This window comes from Vicia villosa, linkage group LG1, assembly GCF_029867415.1.
Source record: "Vicia villosa cultivar HV-30 ecotype Madison, WI linkage group LG1, Vvil1.0, whole genome shotgun sequence".
Classification (NCBI taxonomy): Eukaryota; Viridiplantae; Streptophyta; class Magnoliopsida; order Fabales; family Fabaceae; genus Vicia; species Vicia villosa.
Window position 1 is genome coordinate 4,451,496 of NC_081180.1, and position 20,383 is coordinate 4,471,878.

General features: G+C 35.2%; 2 protein-coding genes across 2 annotated transcripts; both read right to left on the reverse strand.

Annotated features, from left to right (window-relative positions):
- Window positions 1–719: 719 nt before the first annotated feature.
- Window positions 720–4,075, reverse strand: LOC131626971 (glucan endo-1,3-beta-glucosidase 1-like). Its single transcript, XM_058897808.1, has 4 exons — window positions 3,726–4,075; window positions 2,380–3,651; window positions 1,603–1,630; window positions 720–1,495 (listed from the first exon to the last, which is right to left on the reverse strand). Exons 1-4 carry the CDS (start codon window positions 3,799–3,801, stop codon window positions 1,327–1,329), a joined length of 1,545 nt encoding a protein of 514 aa, XP_058753791.1. The 5' UTR covers window positions 3,802–4,075; the 3' UTR covers window positions 720–1,326.
- A 9,749-nt stretch (window positions 4,076–13,824) lies between these two features.
- Window positions 13,825–16,242, reverse strand: LOC131599909 (5'-adenylylsulfate reductase 3, chloroplastic-like). Its single transcript, XM_058872150.1, has 4 exons — window positions 15,929–16,242; window positions 15,593–15,842; window positions 14,634–15,441; window positions 13,825–14,510 (listed from the first exon to the last, which is right to left on the reverse strand). Exons 1-4 carry the CDS (start codon window positions 15,996–15,998, stop codon window positions 14,280–14,282), a joined length of 1,359 nt encoding a protein of 452 aa, XP_058728133.1. The 5' UTR covers window positions 15,999–16,242; the 3' UTR covers window positions 13,825–14,279.
- Window positions 16,243–20,383: the final 4,141 nt, after the last annotated feature.

Sequence of the window (20,383 nt, forward strand, 5' to 3'; positions counted from 1 at the left end):
ACATTTCCTGTTAGGGCAAAACAATACTTAATTCAATTTCTAATTAGGGCAACAAAAAACGACAACAAAAGTACATATGCTGTACTCAACAGATACGACATAATCATCAAAATCTTTGTCCTATAGTAGTTAATGTTTGTTTAACAATCACTATCATTAGAAAATAGCAAGAAGTCGAAGAAAGATGAACCATTCACATACCTGGTCCACGCAACCTCGAACGAACGATGGAGCTCCACTAGGCTTCGTTTTGGGACCACAAGGTGCTTCGTTTTAGGACCACGAATATGCTTCTTGTCTGGGATGTTGGGACCACGATGTTGGAGGATGATAATTTATCTAGGGTTTGCAGTTGAAAAGTGGAGAGCTTGAGTGAAAACGAAATGGTTAATCTGTGGGTGAGTTTTTGTTTAAGTGAGTTTACCCTTATCATTTCCACGCTGGCGAATAAGAAAGAAATCAAATCCACGTTTGCATGACACGTCACCCTCCGTTAGTGGAATCTAACGGGAGGGACTCATAATGGGGACGGAAAAACTTACAGGGACCAAAGTTCGAAGAAAAATTTTGTAGGGACTAAAACTGAAAAGTGCCATATTTACAGGGACTAAAAACTTATTTAACCCTATATTTTATGATATGAAAAAAGAGAGACAATTATTCTATTAGTTATTTTTTTACCATCGTTCTCGAGATGATATAAAACTTAGTTCTTCAAGGTCACAAGTCCATCATTTAACCATTGAACTATCATATCATAGACATTGAAAAAGTTTCTAGGCATTTTTGTTTTAAAGCAAGCAATAATGCATAATAATGGAAGAAGGAAGTGCGAAGTATTATTTATATTATTGGTCCTTCTTTTACCTACTCCTTGGATGTTGCCGGATTTTCTTCACAAATGAGGCTCTTAATGCTGCATTCTCGCAGCTTCAATACACCAACTGTGAATGAATGAATTAAAGAGTTCTAACAAAGATTCTTGAAATTCACAAATACTAGAAGATGTTGTTGTCAACAATATTGCTTCACACTTCCCAGAGCTGTGTGATACATTACATTATGATGATGGTCACTAAACAAATTACATTACACTGAACAAAATTAATTAACAAATGTAATTTCAACAAATACATACCTTAATTACAAGATCTCTGTGAAAATTTATTCACACCACATCATTATTAAAAAGGGAAGCATCTATCATATGCACTAAGTCTAAGATTAGACCTAAAGATCATCACTCCTTTTTCTCTTATAATCTTAGTTATCCTTAACTAACACAAAACTCCATAATGGAAAAAAAAAAAAATGAATTATCTGACCTCATAAAAGAACTAACAACAAAGCAGGGAGACATGTCAAGAAAATGTGCAAAACGTTGTTAACTGTGTTTATTTCGATGCTGTTTAAGGTTTTGAACCTTAAATTCTCTCCTGCGCTGCTTGATTGAGTAGCGTTCACCACTTCCTTTGTCTTGTTGCTTATGTTCTTGCTGCAATATCACATCAAATTAAGACTCGCACTTAGATAAAACCCAAGTATTTGCATTTTAAGCATAAATAAAACAAGAGGGTCGCTAGGAAGATCAATGTTTCTTACCTTCCAGGAAATTCACAGCTCCCGTGACCTGCAGAGGTATTTGGGGTCAGTATGCTTACAAGACAATGTACTAAACAAAATAAGTCGTAAGGCAAGAACATTAAGGTTTTCAGGATTTGGATTGTGTGCAGTCGGCACATCTAAACAGTTCGATCATAATCAGTCGGTCAAGATTTCATTACACATTTTAATTTTTACCGAATTTGGAATTAGGACCGTCTAAAAATGTGGCTGACTGCATATAGTCGCGGGCACATGTGACTGCACACGACGTAGATCCAAAGATTATTGCCTTATGTTAAGGTAATCTAGAAACATGGTCCAGAATCTTTGCAAATGTCAGGAGAAACAAACAGGTGCTCTATGACAAACAAACATCCAACTCATGGAGAGTGGGTGCCAGTGCTACAATACCTAGCCTCCTTTTTTTCATTTCAAATTTCACATAAAACAAGAGTAGAGCCAAACCAAAAGCTCCTTTGTATTGAGTGGGTGCCACACACAAACAAATGCATTTCATGAATCATTACATAACATTACTTTGCCATACTTCTCTACTTTTAAATTATTTCCCTTTTCAAATCATCACTAAAGTTTGTTACAGGAATCCCAATTTTTTTATTACTAATCTTAAAAGAGTTTATTATACTTTATGACATTAAAGTATGCTAATTAGGAAAAACAACAAGGATTTGAAGCACAAAAAGCAAGAATGTTGCTCATCCCTTTCAAGAATCAAGACAAATTTGATGCTACATTGAATTAGAAAGCACTTACTAGGATCTGTGGTAGTGATCATAGCAACTCCTTTGAAATCGCAGCTCCCAGGAGACTTCCCTTCTTTCTGGTAATAGCTATCGAAAGCATAAGAAGCGTGATTCTTAACATTGTTAGGTTTATAGCAACTCTCTCCGGGCTGAATCTCCGAACAATTAGCCCTTCCCGGTCCACACGCCCAATCCAACGCAGCCTGCAACGTCTTCGAATCAAAACCATCCATCGCAATGCAGTACGTCTGATTCGTCGTATCATTCGCCAAAAAAGTCCCAATTCCAGACACATGAAGCAAATAAACCGCAGACATGTTCCCATAAAAAAGACCCCAATTCGCCTCCGAAACTGGCGGAGACCTCAAATCCTCATTAAAAAGCTCATAAATAAAAACACTAGAAGTAGCTTCAGGATGCAAAGGAGTCCCACTACGATCAAAAACATGCTTAATCAAATTCGAATTATAAGTATCCGCATTATCTTTCGTCGCATACGGCTCCTTAGAATCACCCTTACTAGGCCAACCCGTTTCAGTAACAAGAACAACAACATCAGTCACATTAAGATTCTTCATCGAAAAATAAGCCGAATCAATCATCGCATCAAGCACATTAGTATAATGCAGCAAAGTATTAGGATCCACCATTTCCTTATTCGGAGTAACCGGTTTAAAAAGCGCGTTATCCAAAGGAACAACACCTTTATTCTGCATGAAAACATAATAAGGATAAAGATTCATCATCAACGGAGATTCCGTCTTCTCAAGAAACTGAAGAATCGGTAGAAGAACATCAACAAGGGTTTGGTTGAAAAAAGCCTGAGAAGGCGGAAAAGGGTCAAGAATAATGGAAGCAGCATGCGGAGTTGAAACTTTGATTAACTGATGAAGGTTCGAAGAAACAAGAGCATTGTAAAGAGACTCCATAGCAGGAAGAAGAAGAGGAGCGGAAGAAGAAACAGTGGTAAGAACCTCGTCACCGACGGAGATTCCGGTGATTAGTGTTTGAGGATAGTAAGCGACGACGTTTCGTTGGATCCATGAAGCTGCAGTGGTGTTGGAAGAACCAATAGCGAGAAGCTGGTTGTTGGGGACACTGATGGTAACGCGAATTTTGGTTCCGGACAAGGATTTAAGAATGTCGGGATTTGCATCGTAGAGACGAACGTGTGTTATTTTTTGTAATTGGAGGAATGAAACTATGTCGGAAGTTGATGGCATGTTTTCCACGTCGGTTCCAATGTTAACACCGACGAATGGTCCTTTTTGTTCATCTTCACCTGCAAGAGAAAATAATCGATTATTTTGGTGGATTATGGAAAAAGCTGAAATGTGTGAATTAAGAGTTAGTTACCTGAGATGGAAAATGAAAGGAAGGAAAATGAGAGGAAGGAAATGAGAAGGAAGATGAGGTTGTTAGAAATTGCCATTGAAGATGTTCTGGTTCAGGTTCAGGTTCAGGTTCAGGTAGAACAGAAGCTAGCATTATTTCTCATTAAAATATAAGTGATTAAAAAAAAAGTGATTATTGTGTTTGGTTTGGGTGAGTTAAGGGAAGAAGAAGAAGATCTAGTGAAGAAGAGAGATCTGGTGGGTGGGAGGAGATAGTTTGTACTGACTGGATGTTCTTTCTTCGGACTTTACTGGTTTCTTGTGAGTCTTTGAAGATTCGTTGCTCGTGTTGTGATGTGCTTTCTCTAAAGTACCCTTCAACTCAAAGTCTGTGATAAAGACAAGTTATGAAATTTATTAAAGTAAGCCAAAATTACTTTATTGGTTAGTACTTTTATTTTTTGGTTTTGTTTCGTTATTTCTTTATCTTACTAAAAAAGAGACTTTCGTGTTTTTTGTTTTAATGAACTAAAATAGATTAAAGAAAATACCAAGGCGAAAGAGACTTTATTGGTTTTTTTAATAAACTAAAATATATTAAAGAAAATATCAAGGCAAAAAGAGTGCAACGAAACAAGGAAAAGAGACACATCATAATTGGTTGTCTAAACATTTTCCGCATAAAAAATCATCCGTAAGTTTACAAATAAAACCAGCTTTAGTGAAGAAGGTAATCAAAACGAAAGTTTTTGCATTTTAACTACCATTAAGAGTGAGTGAGCTTTCACCTCATCAACTATTTGTAATACAAAAGATTATTTTTGCTCAAAATGTCTCAAATTCCTCTCATGTCAAATCAGGAAGATGCACATCAACTACATCATTCCAAGTTTTCTTTTAAAACCTCTTTCTTATAAAATAAAGGGTCTTGTTAATCAATGCCCTCAGGACAATGGTTAAACATTCCAATAAAAGAAAATATTTTATAGAAAATATAATATTTCAATTTTTAAGACATTAAATACGCAGATTACCGAGATAAATTTATTATTTTTAAAGTCTTAATCATTGTCCTGAAGACACTTGTTAGCATTTTTCAAAAATAAATCATATAATTGAATAGTATATTTGCTAAGATCATTTGTTAAGGCACGAAAAATGTCTAACCATACAAAAATCACACTCGAAACACTCTTAGAGAAAATACAATAAAAAATTAATGTTGCAATGTTTCATTATTTCTATATTAGGTCACATAACTAAGAATGATTGATAAAGATTCAACTCCTCATAATATTGTCTTTGGTCGGTAGTCTATTTTTTAGCAAACGTCAAGCACAAATGGGGACTTTTATGGGAACTTTTTTGTCCCAAATTAGATTGTGAACTTTTGCATATTCTTTGACATGGACATGTGTGAGAAACTTAAATCCCTTTATTCCTCCCAACAAGAAAGCTTCTTTTCGAAAGGGTCAAGTTTTAGTCGTCACCGATCTGAAGGTCGGTCCCTGCCTAGCTGCTCGGTTGATTTGGTGGAGGTGGTACATACACACACTCTAACGTTCAAGTTAATGGTTGTCGGATAGAGAGATATAAATTTTCAAGGAATTTTTGTGCACCTTTATTTCACATCTATTGTCTTTTTTATAGGGATCTTATTAGGGTTTTGTAGGCCCGCCACCCACAAATTCAATTAGAATCGTCCAAACTGGCAGGTGAAAGAATATAATTTGTTCTGTCATCTGAATGCCCCACTTTGGTTTCTTGCCTAAATCAGATACTTTTTAGGGCATGTTTATGTATGTTCCTCAAGTTTTAGAACCTTCTACTTAGTATCAAATGTTGAAATAGATAGTTTTCCTCTTAACATCGTCTCTCTAACGTCATTTTTATCACAAATGTTTTTACCTTTTGGACTTTTTAGCTATTTTGGGTTCCTTCTCAATGCACTGTTTTTTGGTCGAAAGCGGATTATACGGTCATGCCACTTACCTAACTTGAAGTAATAAGTGGTGTGGATGAATAAAGAGGGATCTGCTAAGTGCCACATATATGCAGAAGAAGAATGTCTGACAAAATGTCCTACCTTGTATGAGAAGGTAATCTTATCTGACCATGATGAGTAATTGGTGTGAAGGAGCAATGGTGCTAAAATGAGTGTGTTTAGCAGGTTAGTTGAACAGAGAGTGGGCTCTTGAAAACATGAAGATGTGTCTTATGTTTTCCATTCATCAACGCAAGTTTTCCTTGAAGAAGCACAGGTTATCTTGGATAGGGGGAGTTGCCTCTTGATTTAAGATGAGTCTCTACGGGAGTGCTTTCTTGGACAGAGATGTTCTAGCATCGTGTACATTTAGTCTGAGTCTATCTCTTGTGTCTGAGCCATCAGAACAGTGACATTAAAGGGAAGATGTATTTATCAGTAATTAGAACTGATGCTATTAGCTGAAGGATACCTGCATTCTGTTTGGAGCAGTTAATGTGAAACATGTGAAGATTGCATAACCTTGTGATGATTTGATGTCATATAACATGTTGTGACATTAAAATTAGTTGGAAATCCTAACTAGGGATGGTTGGATCTATCCATGTGAAGATGGAGTCCACATCTCTCGGGTAATTAATGGATATGTTTGGAAGAGATTGTTTTGTATCAGCAGGTGTTAAAAGACTTGTCACATCTGCATCGGATAGTCACATATGTGTTGTGTAAGTGGAGTAAATTTGGAGTCAATGGATAGGTGGATTAATAAATGTATTTTTGGGCTTATGGAATGAGTAAGCGTATGGAGTTTTGTTTTCCTCTTATGAGGATATCAGATAACATGTCTGGACATGGTACTACAAGATGTAATTTGTTTGTTTTTAGCCTTGAGTAGCTATTTTGTAATATTTTTACTCCAAGAGGAGGTGCTGGTCTTGCAAGAGTCATGTGAATTTATAGTATCTGGAAATATAACATGTGATACTTTGGAAATATTGCACATATGATGAGTTAGTCAAATACCCTAAGTCCTACTGTAAGAGTATCTTGAAGTTGTGTGGATTGGTTAGGCCAGATAGCCGGTATGAACCAATCAATAAGTAAGAGATTCTGGTTCAGGATTGTTTTCACAAGGATATGAGTGTATTCACTAGTAGTGGTCCTTCATTGTAAGCATGTGAGAAGATACATGTGGATTTTGTTTTATGCTGAAGTGGCACTAATTTCCTATTGTGAGGGAGAAGCTTATAATTCTCTATAGCAAGTTTTAAGGGGGAGATTGGTACACATGTGATATGTAAATTAGTTTTAAGGAGAGTTCTGTTACTGTTTTGAAAAATGTCGAACAAGATGTTAAGACATATAAATCAGGCTCGGTTGTTCCTCCGGCAACTGTATATATGAGGAGCAGCTGCTATATGTGTTGATCATTAATCCTAATATGTTTCCATGCCAAGCTGCTATTAAGGGGGAGAAGTTGTTCTTTAGCTGATGTGAAGGAGAATCTACTGCTATAGTCTTGAATGTCCTGGAGACAAAAACTTTAAAGGAGCAGCACTATTGTAATATTAGAGCCAAGGCAGATGGAATCTGTGTGAATGTGATTTTAAATATTATATCACATCTGAAGTATAGTCTGAAAAGAAGTGTTGAACACTTGGAAGTGAAAATTGTTTTATGCTGAAAAGTTAAGAAAAGTCAGCAGACAATATTTGACTGAATGTCAGGACATTATACAAAACATGTCTCTGCATGGACATGTTAAATGAAGGTGCTGAGTTTGCTGTCACTAATGTAAATGAAAAGGATGATAGCCCTGAGGAAGGTGATGAACAGGATGTTGTGTCAGAAGAATGAGATGAAAAGGAAGTTGAATCAGAAGAAGAAACAAATGCCAGTCCTGAAGATGGCTCTGATGAAGACAATGATAGTGATGATGGATTTCTATTTTTGTCTAGCTTATGGTCTGTACTTAATCTGAATATCATAGTTACTTTGGCATCTTTTATGGCCAAAAAGGGGGAGAAGTATGTCACCCAAAACAGATGTATGTGTGAACAACTATTCATGTTTTGATGAAGCTGATTTTGAAGTCCTTCTGGTGTGGTAGTGTAGCTACGTGTGTGATGGTAGTATAGCTATATGTGATTGTAGGGTAGCTGATTCTGATATGGTGGTATATCTCAATTGGTAGTGTATTAGCTATTCTGCATGATTGGGTGTATGACGTGTACTTTTCTGCTGCATGTGATCTCTGATATGGTGACAAGTTGTTTTAGCCAAAAATTTGTCAAAGGGGGAATTTGTAGATGTTTTTGATTGGCTGCATTTTATGGTAAAACATAATTCTGAGCTTAGATGTCTTGACTGATGTCATGACATGCATTTATAGTGTACTGCAGGATATGTATGGTTAGCTAATTCAAATTTTATTGGATGTCAAGCTGAATGTTGTGAAATCAGTATCTGACAGCATGGGCTGCTATGTTTCTGTTATGTTTCCTACTTTATCCAAGGCTATATTTTATGAAACTAACTATTATGTGATTACTGTATATCAATAAGAGACCAAGCCATGGCCTGATTTTTAGCACCCTGATTTGTGAAAATTAGGTTAACTTGGTTAACCCTATTTTATGTTCTTTAGGCCCGAGGCCCAAGATCTGCATAACAGAAGACTGTTAGTCCTACTTTCAGAAACAGAGAATTGAAGTGAAGAATATTGTTTGCTGCGATTTGTACAAAACAAGGTACATCAAGAAGATGACCTATGGAATGTTGAGACATGTTCTATGACAACATGTCTTATGAAATGTCATATGCAGAAACTCATGACATCGCGCCTGCTGAGCTGGAATATGAAGATTCAATATGTACTCAACAGATGCAGAATATTCTATGGAATATTATGCAATCCTATGTGGCGCAGGGTTAAAGGTCAAGAGAATCAAGTCAGAATATTGAAGATTATGCAGTTTCTAATTATGGAGATAATTTAGGAAACTTATGATTGAAGATCTAACTTTTAGCAGAAGTTTTCTGCTGATTTGTAACAGCAAATAAGACTGTGATTGAAGGCCCAAGTCTAGTTGGGAATAGGTTATAAATAGGAAGCTTTGTAACCTAGTTTAATAAGCTAGCCGGTTTTAGAAAGATGTAGTCTTTAGGGTTAGCCATGTAAGTGAACCACCCAGATTGTGGGATGGTCACTGATTTATTCCTGGAAGCCTGTAGGCAAGAGGTTTATTTTACTCACTCAGAACCTGTGAAGCAATGAGTGCAATTTTGTTCTTAGAGAAAGCTTGTAAGTAACTCTAAGTTATGCTTGTTTGTGTGGTTAGAAAGTTGGTGATTAGGCCATTGTTTCAGCTCCTGGGAATGGAGAATTGTACAACATCACTGAGGTGATTGGGAGTGGAATGGAGATATTCCATATCTAGGAAGAACTTAGGTAGAGATTGCATTGGGTCGGGTTTAAGTGAGAAGTTGTGAATGGAGAAGTTCAACTTCAAATTAAGACTATTGATAATGAATCTCATTCCTGGCTTGATAGCCCCCAGAATAGGTATTGTTGTTCACCAAACTGGATAAACAATTCTGTTGTGTTTTTATTGCTTTCATGCATTGTTATTTGTATTCCTACCTTGTCTGTTTTTATAATGTCAGATCAGATGTCAAGACATCCATATATGACATATGAGTCTGCTGTAATCAGAATTTCATCCACCTTTAGAGTTTGGGGTTCTTAGTTTCTATTGATTTGTGATTTCCCTATCTCGTCCCAAAGTGTGATGAGGGTCGATCTTTTTTTACTTGTGTTGTACTCTTATTTTTGCTTATCAGCAATGATTTTTGTGTTATCCTTTGGATTTTGATTGTGTTCTTCTTGGACCAGATCATTTATCTTCTTTTGTCGTTTATTGGGACGTACCTTAATCACTTCCATATTTAATGTATGTATAAAACGCCTTTTCCCCTATGTACTAGAATTAATCATTTTATCATGGGTAAAGGCGACCACTCATTATTTCTTGGGACATGTGTCCATTATGCAACTCTTCGTTAGTCTTTGAAATCTCTCTCTCCATATATATATATATATATATATATATATATATATATATATATATATATATATATATATATATATATATATATATATATATTGATGCATTTACTTCTTCCATATTTTTTCCTTCTTGTTTTTTCTTTGATTATTTGAAAAACATTTCTCGCTAAGATTTCTTCTTAATCCCTCCATATTCACTCCTTTCTTTGTTGCTCGTGGTAACATTTTTCTTCTAGTGAGTTTATTTTGCATTCTTTAAATACAAACTTGATTTCTTTGTTTGAAGTGTTTATTTTGAAAGGAAATGTGACTCTTTTAAATGATTTCTTCCTTGGACATCATAGGTGATCACTATATGGTAGTTTTAATGTCCTTAAATAATTGTATAACTTAGGGTTTATTATTATTGTGTTATATTTGTGGAAGTTCTAAACCACGGCGCCCTCGCATAGGAATATTGTTGCCTAGGTGATAACACGGAGACCCGCCCAAAGGTATCCTTAACGTGCAAGTCAAGAAAGATAAAGTCTCCACTAACTCTTGACAGTTAGGTGATCAGTAACTTCCCTTGATAAGAAGGGAACGGTTGACGCCACCAAGGGGACTCAAAACCTAGGCTCAAAGGGCCACTATAATTACTCTTCTCCCTAGGGGAGAGAAGATATTATTCTTTACAACTCAAAAGAGCATAACACTTATTAAGGTCACAACACAGGATAGAGCGTAACTATACGCTTGCTCTATAGCATCACTGGTCATCTCTAGAGCCTCTCACCTCACATGAGCATGACTCCTAAACTACCTAAAAACACCACCATACAGGGTTTCTCATCGTCGTGAGCAAACCACAACCACCATATCGTTCGTGTTATAAACCCATTATGGCCTTTAAGTCTTCCTGCCTTTGCAAGAGGAATACACACACACACACACACACACACACACACACACACACACACTTATACTTTTAACCAGTATAGTGGCACCCACTGTGGGATCCCAATAAAACTAACCCATGCCACACCCTCTTTATCACCATCACCCTTGTTGTTATCCTTTACTCTTATACTTATCCACCTTCAACTATGGTTAATAAGAGAGCTTCATCCCCTACATCGGAAGGTACCAGCAGTATCAATGATGTTGCCGCCTTGACGGAGATGCGTGCCGCCATGGATGAATTACCTCGTCATAACCAGACCTTGGAAGACGACGCCCACAGTATCAGGCATATTATTTAAATAATATATTTCATAATAGAGCTTTCACCTCAGTCAATGAAAATTAGAGGTCAAATGACCTCAAACATGTCATTTTTTAAGTTTAATTTTATCCCTCGGTTTTATAGAAAACCGACAGGTTATGTAACTTATTATTTGAGATTCAATTTCTAGCTCTTACAAATGTATGCTTTATTTAAAACCAAAATTTTCCTTTATTTTATAAATTATCTTATACCTCGGTTTTTTAAAAAACCGACATTAAAAGTTTTTTAATATTTTATTTAAATAAATTGAACGTAGTTTTTACCTCGGTTATGTTCTCTAGGTTTTTCTGAAAACTCACTCATCAGAATGTTAAGTTTCATTCACTTTTTACACCCTAGCACATTTCTTCCACTGAAACACCATTCTCTCCCCCTAACGAACTAAAACTTCATCTTCTCCAAGGAGGAACGAAGCTCGAACCTCAAACCAACACTTTTCTTCAACTCTCTCATCAAGTTTCCGACATGTAAAACTCTCTGCATGTTGTTGTTGATGTATTTGTAGTAGTAGTTGTTGCTGTTGTTTTTTGTCGTTGTTATTATCGTCGTTGTTATAATTATTATTGTTGTTGTTTTTGTTGTATGCAATCATTGTGGTTGTGATGGAATTATGGTCTAAAATTATAACACAAACAACAAATAAAAACACTTAACACTACAAAATATCTAAGAGTATGCAACAATCAAAACAATATCATTTGTTTCAGAAATCATATCCTTATCATGATTGTCATCCTTAACCGACAATCAACGACGCTGGATTTCATCAATGTAATCCGTAATATATATATATATATATATATATATATATATATATATATATATATATATATATATATATATATATATATATATATATATATGTACGAAACAAGATGTATTCTTCTAACTATTTCACCATCTTTAATCTATCTGGATAACCAAAGGTTCAAGTTAGTGTTAGGTTGCTTGGAATTTCAGTTACGCCAAATGAACAAAAAATTATAAAAATTTAGAAGAGGTAAGAGAAAATGATTCATATCACACCTCTATCTATACAAAATTTCGTTGAAAGTACATTTTTATTCAATTGGCGTGTTCTATTTAAGTATAATCTAAAATAGGTTTAATACTCTTTTATGTCTCGTATGTTTACCATGAGTTCATTTTGATCCTTAAGTTAAAAAAGATCAATATTAGTCTCTTAACTCTTCAAAACATATTATGTTAGTCCTTTTGTCTAATTAGAGACAAATTTAGCGATCAATTTCTAAATTTTTATGTAGCTAATTAGACAAAAGAGACTAACATGATACATTTTAAAAAGTTAAAGGACCAATATGAATCTTGAATCTTGAGGTTAATATGATACATTTTGAAGTTAATTGACTTTAAGTGTCCTATGTATTTAGAGTGTGCGCTAATTGGATTTAAGTGTTTTGTACAATTTTAATTTTTTTTTAAGGGTGAAAGTTGAGTATTATGGTATTAAAATTAAAATTGAAAATGTTGGTTGGGTATCCTATTAAAGTTGGAGAAGTTGATTAGGGTAAAAAGTTCTAAAATATAACATGTGACTATGAATGAAAAAAGATTCTTTAATTTTTCGGAGGAAAAGTTAGAGTAACTTTAGATAAAATATAAATGAAGTAAAAAAGATTTTTATATAGATTTTAGAGGAAAAAAGATGTGGAAAAAAATAAATTAAGAGAAAGTTAGAGAAAATTGAAAATTAGAGGATGCACGCGAGTGTGAATAACATTGGGTCAATCAGTGTTTTAAAACCGGACCGAATTGATCGGTCGGTCCGGTCAAATCGGGAACCGGTCAGGTAACCGGTCTGGTTCAATTGCTAGATCGGATATGTCATTGAACCGGTGTGAACCGGTCAAAACCGTTAAAACCGGAAAAACCAGCCGTTTTCATGAACCGGTGGTTTAATTGCATTTTAACAAAAAAATTATTTAAAAAATTAAAATGACGCTATTTTGATTATTTTAATGAAAAATAAAAAATAAAAGAAATAAAAATAAAAGAACTTAAATATCAAAATGAAATTATATGCGACAAAGTCAATGAAATTATTTGGTTATAAATTAAATGAAATTATTTGGTTAAATAATTTGGTTAAATAATTTGGTTATAAATTATATTTAGTAGACAATGAAATTATTTGGTTATAAATTATTTGGTTAAAAATTAAATTTACACTATTTTGATTATTTGGTTAAATTAAATTTAGTAGATAATGAAATTATTTGGTTATAAATTATTTAATATTATTTAAGTAGATTATGTTGCGATTAAAGTTTGTTTGCAGTTCTACTTTATAATTTTGTACTATTTTATCATGTGTGATATCTATGTTTAAAATTTGAATTTAAATTATGAACTTGTAAATTTATTTATGATATGATATTTTCAAAAAATTTAAGTGCTAGTTATATTTTATAGAGATTAAATCATCCGGTTTGACATGTTTTATACCTATATAATTTTGTTATAACGACGGTCTATTGAACCGAGTTATCCGGTTTAATCTGGTTTAGTCATGCGGTTCGACCAGTGACCCAATGGTTCGACCAATAAATCAGTGACTCAATATCCTCACCGATTTGATGTCCGGTCCGGTTTTTAAAACACTTGAGTCAATTATTAAATATTATTGGAAAACAACTTTACAAGCTACAACACCGTAGCATTTGTTAAAAAAAAAAACACCATAGCTAAATTTTGTCCAAACAAAAACTCATGAAAACTTGAAGTTTTATTAAACTTATATACCAAATTTAAGTAGATTTCATCTGGATGCAAGGTAAAAAACAAGAAAATATAACTCCTCCCAAGTTGCATGTGAGGACTCTGTTACCAATCAAACAGACAATGATTCATGAGCTTCATACTGAACTAACCAGAACAACAGAGAATCACATGCCCTTACTCACCCGTGGGCATTACCATTTCAAAGAATATGGACACTCACAAACATCGAATAGATACATCATGTAGTTATTAAATTTTGACACCAAGATAGTACATTATATTCATGTAGTTTAACTATAATTATCATAGTTAATTAACACCACAAGATAGTACATTAATACGACAAATCTACTGTACAGAACCTCATTATTCTCCTACATTTTTTTAATTTATTATTCTCCTAAACTCCACAGTGAAATGAATGATACTAGTATATATGAGTTGCGATGAAAGAACCCAGACGAGTACTTATAGTTGGATTGCAACCCAGACAAAATGAATTTCTAGATAACTCTCATCTTAATGCATTTACAAATGCCATCAAGGAATCAACATCTCGCTTTTCAGAGGGATACTTTATCGGCTGCGATGAGTGTTCTGGAAAAAATAATATTGTGGGGAAGCTTCCCAATTTCAGTTCATGCTTTGCAAATTCTTTCTGCTCTCCATCAGCTCTGAATTTCCCAACATTCACCCCTGACCCTGCTAACTTCTCTGCCAAGTCAACATAAGATTGCTCCATATCCTGTTGTAATTTGAATACAAATCTCATTAGAAACGAAATCTTTTAAGACAAAGTAACCATATTAGTATTAGTATGTGAGCTAATCGCAACAGTAAGCAAAAAAGTTCAGGAAAACTAGTTTACCTGGCAGTAGGGACACCATGGTGCATATAGCACAACCAGCCATGGTTTTTTCCTGGTCTCTAATCTTGTCAAATTCTCAATTCCAGTCCTACTCAAACCAACTACATTTTGGGTATTGAAAAGGTCAGCGACTTCGGGAGTGCCATTTGCTTGGACAGCACCATTTCCATTAAGATGAGCATCATCTTCCTGCTTTATATTTCCTTTGTGAAGACCACATTCTTTAGCTTTGGCATCTTCCCACCACCACCTACCTTCTCTCTCGTGTTGTCCGGGTAAAACAGCCCTGGTGCACGGCTCGCATCCAATTGAAACGTATCCTTGCAAATGCAAGGAATTGACAGGCACATTCATGGTCATAAGGAAGTTCCATACATCATTTCCCTTCACATTTGCAAGAGGGTTCCATTTTATCAAACTCCCAGTTCCACCTTCAATTCCCTCAAAAACAGGATCCACCTGAACAACCGGTATTTCAGACCTAGTACCAGGCGACTGATCTTTCCTCTGCCCTGTTATCCATGCCCTTAAACCCTTAAGCGCCCTTCTTAAAGGTCTCACCTTCCTCACTCTACAGCACTCTTGATGCCCATCCTCATAAAACGAAAACAGCCCCTTACTTCTAACCAAAGCCTGAACCTCAACAGCATCCGGAAACATATACTCAATACGAATTCCATACTTCTTTTCAACAGCATCAAAAAGTCGATAAGTTTCGGGGTTCAGTCTCCCCGTGTCAAGACTAAATACCCTAAACGGCCTACCCGTCAAATATGCATACTCAATCAAAGCAACATCTTCAGCCCCACTGAAAACACAACGCAACAATATTGTAACTATCATACTACAAATTTTCGGCTTCGTCAACATTTAGAAACACGGTTAACACATGATATCATATCATATATTATTACAATTCAATTAAATAAATTCAAATCCATTTTATATAATTTTTTTACCTGAATGCAATAGCTATGTCATTGCCAAATTTTTGAAGGGCTCTATCCATAATTTGGAGAGGGGAAGCATTTTCAAGTTGATATGCTAACCGTTCATAATCTTCCTCTTGCGTCTCATTAGCCTCTGCAAAATGAAGCACATCGGAATCCGTGGCATTGATCGGTTTTACGAAGCTCCGTGGTTGAGATGATCTAACACCTACTCCATGATAAGGTTTTTTCAAAACCCTAATCGAACCAAATTGTGAAACTGAAACATGAAATCAAGAGTTAAAATTTGAATTGAGATCAATGCAGCGTTAAAAATAAATAAAAAGAAGAACAGAGAGAGGTTACGTTTAGGTTGTGATGATTGAAATGTGGAAGTTGAAATGGAGATTGAAGAAGAAGAAACAGAGAGAGCCATGAGGAATGTGAGTTATTAAAATTGGAAAAATGAAAAAGTGTGGTGTTGAAAGAGAGAGTAGGGGTTGCTTATAAAGGTTTCTCTATTCTGGCGGTTTTTGAACCTGGACGGAGTTTTGGCATCGTTACGTGGCGTGTTTTTAGTGGATGGTGGAATGAGCTTCGTGCCTCATGGCTTTCGTCAGATTGAGTTCGTGGTGTTCTCCGTTCGTTTTTCTTTTCCATTCTTTCCGTCGGGCCAATTTCCCGGAAGTTTCTCGTTTTTTTACTTTTTCACGTAACAATCATAGTTCGTATACTGCTCACAAGAAAAATTCGTGTCCGTACATTTTTACATAGGGCGTACTAATGTACTACTGGCGTAGATTAGTCAATAATTTACTTTAGTATCATATATTCATATATATAAATATATAAATATTATTTGAAAACGAAATTGATTTTATGTATCATTATGGGTAATTAGTAATTACCTAATTAGTTAAAAATTCACGATTCGATTCTTAGGCATGGCAACATTGTTATAATATTGTGAAAGCAATATTAATCAAATATTAATCAAGAAGTAAATTTATGAATTACATTTGTTATTATTACGGTGCATGTTTTGTAAAAGATATTTGGTGTTTTGTGTGAAAGACAAATTTAGTGCATGAGTAACATTAGTTATGGTGCATGCTTTGCAAGAGATATTTGATGTTTTGCATGGAAGACAATGGTGTAGTGTATGAGTAACACTTGTTGTGGTGCATGCTTTGCAAGAGACACTTTGCATGGTGTCAATTGTCTACATGCATGTAAGGCACCTTTGACTTACTTCTCCTATAAATAGGATTATGAGCAAAACATTTAATACACACCACAAGAGTATTCTAATATTGAGAGAGAAAAACATTACAACCTTGAGAGAGTTTCAAAAGAATTAGAGAGATTTCTAGTTAGTGAAATTCATGAGTGTAATTGGGTTTTGGCTAGTGAGTGATTGTGAATATTGGTAAAGATTTTGTGTAAATTTTCCTTTTAAATAGAAAGATCTGCAACAACCCAAAGATGTAGGCATATTTGGCCGAACTCCGTAATCAATCTGTGTTTTATTATTCCGCATTTATGGGTTTTTAAAAAATATGATTTTAGGGAAATTGGGAGTAGTTTCCTAACAAGTAACAACTAGTATCAAGAGTTTTGGTTCATTATAAACAATCCCGAGGAAGTCAAATTCAAGTGGGAGTGATGGTTGTAGATGAAGGAAATGTGAAAATTGAGAAGTTTGATGTTGTTGACTTTGGCTTTAGGAAGATGCAGATAGAAGAATATTTACATCAGAAAAAGCTCTATCAACCTCTCACAAGAAGAAAAAAAAACAAACAAAATGAAAGATGGTGAGTGGAAGCTTCTTGACAAATAAGCTCTCGGTGTTATCTGATTGTCGTTATCTCATAACATTGCATTTAATATTGCAAAGGGAAAGACCACAGTGAGTCTTATGGAGGCTCTTACTATATGTATGAAAATCCATCAACATCAAATAAAGTTCATTTGATGAGGCAATTATTTACGTTATGGATGACACAAGGTGCTTCAGTTGCTCAACATCGTCACAACCCAGTTGAGTTCAGTTGGAATAAAGTTTGATGATAAGGTACGATCATTGATACTTTTGTATTCCCTACCAGATAGTTAGAGTGTTACTGTCACTGTTGTGAGTAGCTATTTGGGAAGTAAAAAGTTCAAGTTTGGTGATGTTCGTGATCTGGTTCTCAGTGAAGAGATCCGACAAAGAGAGTCGGGTGAATTTTCATCCTCTTAAGTGTTGCTTACATATTCAAGAGGAAAAAATTCTACAAGAGGAAATGGGCAACTATCGAGTGTTAGAATTGTGGAAAGACGGGATTCTTCAGAAATCAGTGCAAGAGTCCACCAAAGAACAATGAGGCGAAGGACGAGGCCAACATTTCTTACACCTCAGGAGAAAGTGCTGCTTTAATATGTTCTTTAGAGAGCAATGAAGAGTCTTGGGTCTTAGACTATAGAGCATCTTTTCATGCTACTTCACAAAATTAATTCTTCGAGAATTATGTCCCTGGTAACCTTGGTAAAGTTTATCTTAGTAATGAGCAATCTTGTGAGATTATGGGCAAAGGTGAAGTGAATATTAAGTTGAGTGAGTCTGTTTAGGAATTGAAAAATGTCAGACATATTCTCGACCTAACAAAGAACTTAATCTCAGTAGGCCAGTTGGCCAATGACCGATACACAACGGTATTCCAGGGTGATGATTGAGAGATTTCAAAGGGTGCAATGATGATCGCGGGGCAGTAAAAAGGTGGTACTCTTTACTAGACAACATGAACATGTCCCTTGATTGCAAATACAGCAAAATATGAAGATTACGCACTCAAAGGGAAAACTTCCAAGTCTTCGGTCAATAGAAATTAATATATGTGAATACTGCATATTTGGAAAGCACAAAAGAGTCAACTTTCAGACAAGTGGAAGAAAAAAAAAAGGTAAACTTTAGCTTGTTCATTATAATGTTTGAGGTTCAACAATTTTCTCATCCATTGGTGGGAATAATTACTTTATGACTTTTATCGATGATCATTCTAAAATTTATATATATACTTTCTAAAACACTAGTCAGAAGTATTCAAGGCTTTCAAGAAGTGGAAAGCCATGGTAGAAAATGAGACAGGGTTGAAGATCAAAAAGTCCAAAACCAACAATGACAGTGAAGATGAAAACATTGGATTCAAGAAGTTTTGATATGAGCACATTATCAAAATGGAGGGAACTGTATCATGTACGCCTCAACACAACGGTGTAGCTGAGCATATGAACAAGTCGTGAATAGAAAGAGCCAGAAGCTTGTGAATGCAGTCAAGCCAACCAAAGAAATTTTGGGAAGAAGCAGTCAACATAGTAACTTACTTGATCAACCGATGTCCATTGGTACCATTGGAGCATAAAATACCATAAGAGGTATGGAGTGGAAAAGAGGTAAAACTCTCACATCTTAGAGGTTTCAGATGTGTAGCATACGTGTATATTGGTGATAAAGGTAGAAATAAACTTGTTCCTAAATCTAAGAAGTGCACTTTCATCGGTTATGGTGAGGATGAGTTTGGCTACCATCGTTGGGATGAAGAAAATAAAAGGATGATCAGAAGTAGAGTTGTGACATTCAATGAATGAGGGATGTACAATGATAGGCATAAAACAACCACTAGAGATTCAGATGTTCGTGAGGATGATTATGCAAACTTATATGATGTTCCTGAAAGTCTTCAATATGAGGAATTATCTGAATCAAGCAGGGAAGAACATTCTCCTTCTATGAAAAGGTCCACTTGATCACATGTTCCTAACTAGAGGTCAACATGTTATGCTTTTTTAACAGATTTAGGAGAGTCTGAAGACTACGAAGAGGCATGTCAGACGGTAGGTTCTAGCAAGTGGAAGTTTGCCATTAAAGACGAGATGAAGTCTTTAATCTCCAATCAAACATGGGAACTAGTTGAGTTACCTGTGGGAAAAAAGACACTTCACAACAAATGGGTGCATCAAGTAAAGGAGGATCATGATTGTTCCAAGAGATACAAAGCTCGACTAGTGGTCAAGGGATTCCAGCAAAAGTAATGAGTTAGTTACACAGAGATTTTTCCCTTGTTTAATTCTCAATACAATCAGGTCAGTGTTAAGTATTACTGTAACACCCGTATATTTTTAATTTTAATTTAATTTGGAAATTGAATTAATAATTAGAATTATTAAGGATTTTATGAAAATAATTGGAAAAAGAATGGTTTATGGCATTTGGGCCATGTGAGAGGTTAGTAAGTAAGGGGGCGTTGTGTAGTAAAGCCCTTTACTAAATTTAAATATTATTTTTCATAAAATAATAAGGAATTGGGAAAGAAAGGAAAGAACGTGAAAGAAGAGCTGAAGGTTTTGGAACACGAAGAACGTGAAAGAAGAACTGTAGAGGGAGAGACCAATCAAGAACTCTTGGCTAATGTAAGGGGGACTCTCCAATTAATCTCTATTATTGTGTTATGAATGATGACGTTGATTAGTGATGTTGTTTAGATCAAGAGGTTCTATATTTTGATTTGTGTTACTGTGTTAATCTGTATATTGAAACCTATGATTGTGAATCCCTAATGAATTGAGTGGAATTAGGTTTGGATCGAATAAAATAAACATAGGGTAATAGGCTATGGATGATAGATGAATGCCATGTGTTTAGAAGTGTAGAAATTCTGTTTTAGATCTAAAATCGCAGGCTGTAACAGGTGAAATCGCGAGGAAGATGAATGAGTAAGTTGCAGGTTTTGGGAATTTCTGCCCATTTACGTATCGTACGCGTATGGTACGCGTATGAGGGGA